General features: G+C 37.9%; 1 protein-coding gene across 1 annotated transcript; it reads left to right on the top strand.

Moving 5' to 3' along the window:
• The first annotated feature begins 2,810 nt into the window (after window positions 1-2,810).
• On the top strand, window positions 2,811-3,472 carry LOC122282219. Its single transcript, XM_043094170.1, has 2 exons — window positions 2,811-2,953; window positions 3,061-3,472. The coding sequence occupies exons 1-2, from the start codon at window positions 2,811-2,813 to the stop codon at window positions 3,470-3,472; spliced, it is 555 nt and encodes a 184-aa protein (XP_042950104.1).
• Window positions 3,473-8,044: the final 4,572 nt, after the last annotated feature.

The raw sequence follows: 8,044 nt of genomic DNA, 5'->3' as shown, positions 1-8,044 counted from the left end.
TGGATCCAGATCCATAATCTACCTATGTTTTGCATGATAAAAGAGAAGGGACGTTTGATTGGTGAATCTCTAGGAAAATTAATGAAGGTGGATATACCGGAGAATGGTATAGGTTGGGGGGGTTTTCTGCGAGTCAGAGTAGAAATTCCCTTGAAAAAGGTTGTTGTTCGAGGGAGATGGATAAAAGTAAATGGCCAGAATGTATGGGCTAGTGTGAAGTATGAAAAAATGCCTAGGATGTGCTTTCACTGTGGGTGGTTAACTCATGGGGAGAAGGGATGTTTGATGGGAGGAGAGGGGTTAAGGAATGAAAGCTCTTCTCAAGAGCAATTTGGCTCGTGACTTAGAGCTGAGAGGGGAGTTAGAAAAAAAGGTTATAAGGGAGGAGGGGAGAAAAAATATTGGGAGAGAAAAATAAATGAGGAGGATAGTAGCAGAGGGGAGGAGAGTGCTTCTTATGAGGCTGTGAGTAAGGATAAGGCTACTGATACTAGAGAAGAGGAGTCATTGGTGGTAAAACCAATGGAAGGTGAGGGAGAAAGCATTGAGATGGGCAGTGGAAGGGAGTTAATGGTGGTGAAGAGGCAGGAGGGGTTAGAGGAGAAAATAAATAGCATGACAAGTGGGGAGGGGAAGGGTAGTTTAGAAAAAGTGGTTGAGGAGGAGGTGGGGCAACAAGTTACGGGTTGTAAGGAGGTGGCAGGTAGGGAGGAGATTGGGTTAGAAAAAGTAGAAAAAATAAATGAGATTAAAAAGACTTGGAAGAGGAGAGCTAGAGAGATGGTAAAATCAAAAAGCCCGGGGAAGTGTGCAGGGAAGAGTAAAAGGTTGATTAGGAGGGATGAGTGGGAGGAGGAAAGGGATGAGGTAAAAACAAAAAAAGTTAGGAGGGAGGATATTCACTCAGGTAGTGTACTGTTATTGGCAGGTGCTGCAAGGCAGACCTGCCAAGAGCAATGAGGGCTTTAAGCTGGAACTGCCGAGGGCTTGGCAACCCTCGGACAGTTCAGTTCCTTTGTAGACTTGCAAAGGAAAAGTTGCCAGACTTTATCTTCATTATGGAGACAAAGTTAAGAGTTGAAAAAGTAGAAGCAGTGCAAAAAAAATTGGGTTTTGAAGGATGTATGGTGGTAGAACCGAGAGGGTTGAGTGGAGGGTTGGTGATGATGTGGAAGTATGTTGAGGAGGTGGAATTATGGAATTACTCACAGTGGCATATAAGTCTATGGGTGAAGAATAAAGGGGAGAGTTCAAAGTGGCTCTTGACTGGTTTTTATGGGCATCCAGAGGCTGTAAAGAGAAGGGGTTCTTGGGAGTTATTGCAGATGCTAAAACCTTCTCCTGATGTAGGTTGGTGCATATTAGGTGATTTCAATGAGATAGTGTCACAGGAGGAAAAATGGGGAGGAAATGAGAGGAAGGAGGGGCAAATGGAGGATTTTAGAGAGGCATTATCTAATGGAGGGTTGTGTGATTTGGGCTGGAGGGGTATTAAGTATACATGGAGCAATGGTCATGATAACAACTCTTTTGTTAAAGAGAGGTTAGACCGTGCTGTTGCTAATCAAGTTTGGAGGAGTTTTTTTAATAAAGTAGTAGTGGATACTGTGGTAACATGGGTTTCTGACCATGTACCTATAATCCTCACCTACTCAAAAGATAGACTTATCTATGAGAAATGTAAGAGGATGTTTCGTTATGAGATGTGCTGGGATAAGGAAGAGGAGTGTGGGAAGACAGTAGAAAAGGCATGGAAGAGGTATGATGGTATTGGGTTTGGAAGGCTACCAAGTGCACAAAGAAGATTGAATTCATGTAGACAGGCTCTTGGATTATGGGCAAAAGAAAAGATTGCAAACAAAGGGGCTAATATTAGGCTCTTAACTAGCAGACTCAAAAGGTTAAAGGAAGTGGAAGGGCCTGAAAATATATCTGAAATAAAAGATGTTAGCAGAAAGTTGGATGAGCTACTTGAGCAGGAGAATATTTGGTGGAAGCAGAGAGCTAAGGCTCACTGGTTGCAGCAAGGAGATCGAAATACAAAATATTTTCATGCATGTGTCAACCAACGAAAGAAAAAGAATTCCATCTCTGAGATTACTAATGCCCAAGGGATTTTAGTGAGTAATCAGGCAGAAATTGAAGGGGCATTTAGTGATTATTTTGCTGAAGTGTACTTATCTAGTAGTCCTTCTGAAGATGTTATTGAAAAGTGTATTGGTGATATGGAACCAAAGATTACCAAGGATATGAGGTGTGGTTTAGAAAGGACTTTCAACAAGGAAGAGGTGCAGGTGGCTCTGAACCAAATGTCACCATGGAAATCACCTAGGCCTGATGGTTTTGGGGCTGGTTTTTTTCAGAAGCATTGGAATGTAATTGGCAGTGATATTAGTGAGGCTGTTTTAGAGTTTCTGAATGGGGGACAGATGGTGGCAGAGTTAAACCACACTCATATTGCTTTGATACCAAAGATAAAGGTGCCTAAGACTGTGGTGGAGTTCAGACCAATTAGTTTATGCAATGTCTTGTATAAACTAATCTCAAAGGTTCTGGCAAACCGTGTGAAAAAGGTGCTGCATGCTACCATCTCACAGAATCAAAGTGCTTTCATTGCTGACAGACTTATTACTGATAATATTATGGTTGCTTTTGAGTTACTTCACTCGATGCAGTCCAAACAAAAAGGAAAGACTGGTAATATGGCTGTAAAAATTGATATGTCAAAGGCATATGATCGTGTGGAATAGCCTTTTTTGAAAGCTATGTTAATAAGACTCGGGTTTGGGGAGAAGATCACAAAACTGTTAATGCAATGTGTACAATCAGTTTCTTACTCAGTTGTTGTGAATGGGAGGCCAGGGAAGAAATTTTATCCTTCAAGAGGATTGAGGCAGGGTGATCCTCTATCCCCATATTTGTTCTTAATCTGTGTAGAAGGACTAAGCCAGATGTTTTTAAAGGCTGAAAGAGAAGGGGTATTGAGAGGAGTAGCTGCTGTGAGGGGGGGTTAAAGGTGAATCACCTGCTGTTTGCAGATGATTGTGTGGTTTTTGGTAGGGCTACTTTGAATGAGTGGAGGAGTATGTATGAGATCCTTGAAGGTTATGAGAAGGCCTCGGGGCAGAAACTTAATAAGCAGAAGACCTCTATTTTTTTCAGCACCAATACAAAGGAGAATGTAAAGAGTGAAATCTATAAAGAGGCAGGGTCCTATATCTGTGACAGATATGAGAAATATCTTGGTTTGCCTGCGATAGTTGGAAGATCAAAGTATAATGCTTTGAGGGGACTTAAAGAGAGAGTATGGAAGAGGATTCAAAATTGGAAGAATGGCTTCTTGTCAAAAGTTGGGAAGGAAATTTTGATTAAGGCTGTGTTGCAAGCCATTCCTACATACACGATGAGTGTTTTCAAACTACCTCAGAGATTGTGTGGTGAGATTGAACAACTTTTTTCTAAATTCTGGTAGTCTCAATACAGAAAGGAAGATTGGATGCACTGGTGGAAATGGAGTAGGATGGGGCAGAATAAGAAGGGAGGTGGATTGGGCTTCAGGCAATTAGAAGACTTTAATTTGGCTATGTTAGCTAAGCAAGGCTGGATAATGTTGATGAATCCTTCTTCTCTTGTTGCCAGGATTTTTAAAGACAAATGCTTCAAGAATGTTCCTTTACTTGAAGCTACTTTGGGCAAATCTCCTTCATTTATTTGGAGGAGTGTATGGTCGGCTTTAGGGGTGATTAGAAGGGGAATGAGGATGAGAGTTGGAAATGGTGAGAACATCAGAATATGGGGCCATAAATGGTTGCCAAAGTCTATTACTGGTTGTGTACAATCTCATATTAAAATTTTACAAGCTGAAGATCGTGTTTGTGAGCTGATTGATAGAACTAGCAGGGAATGGAAGGTGGATTTAGTGAGGCAAATTTTTGACAGAGATGAAGCTGACCTGATTTTATCTTTACCAATCAGTCCTGTGGAAACAGATGATAGATTAATTTGGGGGTACTCAAAAGATGGAAAATACTCAGTTAGAAGTGCTTATCATATGGTGCAACAAGATAGAAGACAAAAGGGTGTAGAGTGTTCAGATTCAGGCAAAGAAGAAAGGACATGGACACAGATATGGAAGTTGGGAGTCCCAAATGCTGTCAAGCTTTTCTTGTGGAGAGTTGCCAACAATATTCTGCCTACTATGCTAAATCTAAGGCAAAGGAGGGTAGTGGAGAAGGCAAAATGTCCTATGTGTTTGGAAAATGAGGAATCTGAAATGCATGCTGTATGGTGGTGCCCTGCGGCCTCTGATGTGTGAGCTGAGAGGGGTAGTCCTGTACAGAAATTGAGGGTGGGTGTTTTAAATTTTTTACAGCTCTGGGAGGAAATGTATAGTAAACTCTCTACAGAGAATATAGAAAAAATGGCCATGATTATGAGAAACATATGGCATAGAAGAAATAAGTATATCTTTGAGAAAAAATTCTTGACTCCTGCTACTGTTGTACAAATTGCATTATCAGGTTATGAAGATTATAAGCTGGCTCAAGAGAGTTTAAAGGGGGAGATAGATAAAAAAGCTATCAAGCAAGCAATGAAGGAAGGTAATGGGTGAAGAAAGCCGAAGGATTCAATGCTAAAAGCTAATTTTGATGCTGCTACTTGTGAGTTTTCTAAGAGATTGGGGATTGGGGTGGTAATCAGAGATGGTGAGGGTGAAGTTTATGCTGCAAAATGTACTGTAAAAGTGTTCAATGGCTGTGTGTTTGCTGCAGAATGTTTGGCATTTTGGGAAGCCATGGTGTTATGTGAAGAATTGGGGTTAGGGAATGTCCAGTTTGAAGGGGATGCAAAAGGAGTTATTGATGCAGTAAGAAGGGGGGATAGGGATGACTCTAGTGCAGGACATCTGGTGGAGGCTTTGCAGCAGAAAATACATTCTTTTTTCAGATGGAATGTAAACTTTATTCGAAGAGAGGGCAATGAGGTTGCTCATCAATTAGCTAAGATGGCATTGAACTATGAAGGGGATAGGTATTGGGTTGAGGAGGGCCCTGAAGCAATTGTTAATCAAGTTGTTTTAGATAAAATGAATGATGTAACGGATACTGGTTAAATATGAATACAATGAGGTTTTATTCAAAAATAAAAAATAAAAAAAAAATAAGTAATATATATATATATATAAGTATACTCGACATTTTCCGAGCAGGTATGCTTTGACATTTTTGAGTGAGTATGCTCGGCGTCTTCAGGAATGGGAATTCTTGATGGTGTCAATACTTTGATTTATATCATTATTAAACATTTTGTTGGAATGCCTTCCAACATTACTAATTGTATTAATGATTATTTAAATAATTTAAGATGTCGTCTAATGTCTAATCATACATGGTATCAAGATGTTTTTATATCCAAAGTTATGCTTAGAGAAGACAGTGATAAGCCATACTGGAAAGAAAAATTTATTTATGGTTTACCACACTTATTTACTCACAAAGTTAAAGATGAACTTATTGATATCTCGGAACTCCTTAATTATGATAATTACACTTATGGTGATATTATCAGTACAACTAAGAAGCTTGATATTAGTATGTGTAATGATCAAAGAATGTTTTGTCAACAGATAAAGAATAGTAAGAAAGCCAAATATAAAATGGAAAATTTCTGTGAACAATTTATATATATATATATATATATATATATATATAAAATAAAAGACATTAAATTCCAGGAATTAAAACTTCCAGAGTAACTGGATATATTATTATATATCTATATATTTTATTAATTTCAAAATAAATGTTTTTAAGATGTAGATCTAAATTTTAATTAGGGCACTTATTTCATAACTTATATTTATTAATTAATGTAGTGATTAATTTACTAGGTATTACATGTTCAACGTGGAAGTTGTTTTATTTTAGATTAGCCTCCTCTGCACGCGAAGAACAATGCGTAATATTGTAAGTACATATATCATTATTCAGTTTATTTACTTTGTATTATATTCTGGTTGTTTTGGATAATTTAAGGTCCCCATCTACTCCATTTATTCCTTGGATTGAATATCCAATAAATGTATCTTGCTTAGAAAGAAAGGGGGAAAGCTATCCTTCTTTCTTCTTCTTTTATTATTGTTATGATATATAGTAATATACCATGGCATAAATATAGAACAATTGCATAAAGTCATCCTCCTTTCCATCTTTCTTTATTTAAATTTGATATGGAAACGGCCTATGACAGAGTCAATTAGAAATTCTTGCTTTATATGCTCGAGGGAGATGTGGCTTTTTGTTACGAAATGGTGTTCATAGATCAACTATTGTATTTTAACCCCTTGCTTCTTTATCTTGGTAAATTGCACACCAATGGGCTTCTTTAAAAGCTCACAAGGCTTGAGATAAGGTAATTCTCTATCCCCACCACTATTTAGTTTTGTAATAGAAGCCTTTAGCAAGATGATTTCAAGTTGCATAGAGGGTGGTTTTCGTTTTGGATTCTCAGTGGGGGAGGCAAATATAGGTTCACTAATCACTCTAATATTTTGTTTGCCTAGAAATGATCATATTCAAACCTTGAGAGTTCTTCTACCATGCTTCAAAGCCGTTTCGAAATTAAAAGTGAATAGGCCAAATCAAGAGTAGTTCCAATGGGGGATGTTCCTAAAGTGGAAAGTATGACTTCCATTTTGGAATGCAAGATACATCATTTGCCAAAATATTTTGGCCACCCTTTGATGCTCCGTTCAATTGGAAATCAATTTGGGATGGTGTTAGAGAAAATACAGCAAAAATTGACTGGTTGGAAGATGATCTACTTATCCCAAAGTGGCAGGGTCACTTTAATTAAAAGTGTTCTTTCCAACTTGCCAACCTACTTCCTACTATTATTCTCGCTTCCCACCAAGGTGGTTCATTACATGGAGAAACTTCAGTAGAATTTCTTATGAATGATGGGTCACTCTATGCTCCCATATTTCAGAAGGAGGACTTGGTATCAGGAATTTGTAGAATCTTATTAAATCTTTGTTGGAAAAATGGCTTTTGAGATACCACCAAATGAGGTGAGTGAGACATATGGGTTGGAGTTTTGGTAGCACATAATAAGAGGTTTACATATTTTAGAAATAATCACTTCGAGGTGGGTCACAAATCCAAAATGGAATTTTGGCATAACATAGGGTGTGGTGACAGGTCACTCAAGAAAGCTTATCCAGAATTATGTAGTATAATAAGATTGCAAGAAGCCTTGATTGTGGACCTCTTGGTTCTATCCAATGGTATTCTTCAATGGAATGTAAGTATCTTTAAAAATGTCCAAGATTGGGAAATTGACGCATTTTCAAAGTTTTATAACCTAATATACTCTACTCATACAGGGGGAAGGGAAAGGGAGTTTAAGACAAGATTTCTTGATGTCACTCCAAAAAAGGGAGGTTCAACATCTGCTCCTCCTACCAAGCCATGGACATGCATAACCAAGAGCTATGTGCAGTTTAAGGAAATGCTGAGTCATTGTCATAGATTAGCATTGTGCATGCAAAGAGTGCGGAGTCCATGGACCATCGATCATCTACTACTTCTTGTGAGATTGCTATAACCTTGTAGGATGAATTCTTTACTCAAGTCAGACTAACTTGGGTGATGGATGATCGATCTCCTAACTGCTTGGAGAGGTATTCAGGGTAGTTCTCATATTGCAGTAATATGACAAATGGTCTCAATATGCCTATGGTGTTGTATTTGGAAGGAAAGAAATGAAATGAAAGAAGTTTCGAAGATCGAAAGAGATCAATAGATAAGCTTAGAAAATTATTTTTCAATACTTTATTCCATTGGTTAGTTGTAATTGATTTTAATGGAATGATCTTTCATCAATTTCTTATATCACTAAACTAGCACACACAAGCGATACTCTTGTATATGTTCTGTATGCTTTGGCTTTTGCCTAGTCTTATGATCAATAAAACTTTGTTTATCAATTAAAAACAGATTATAAGAATGCAACAACAGAAATACGAATGTACAAACAAAACTCA

Source organism: Carya illinoinensis, chromosome 11, assembly GCF_018687715.1.
Source record: "Carya illinoinensis cultivar Pawnee chromosome 11, C.illinoinensisPawnee_v1, whole genome shotgun sequence".
NCBI classification, from domain to species: Eukaryota; Viridiplantae; Streptophyta; class Magnoliopsida; order Fagales; family Juglandaceae; genus Carya; species Carya illinoinensis.
The sequence above is the reverse complement of the archived record's forward strand: the minus strand, read 5'-3'. Positions and strand labels throughout refer to the sequence as shown.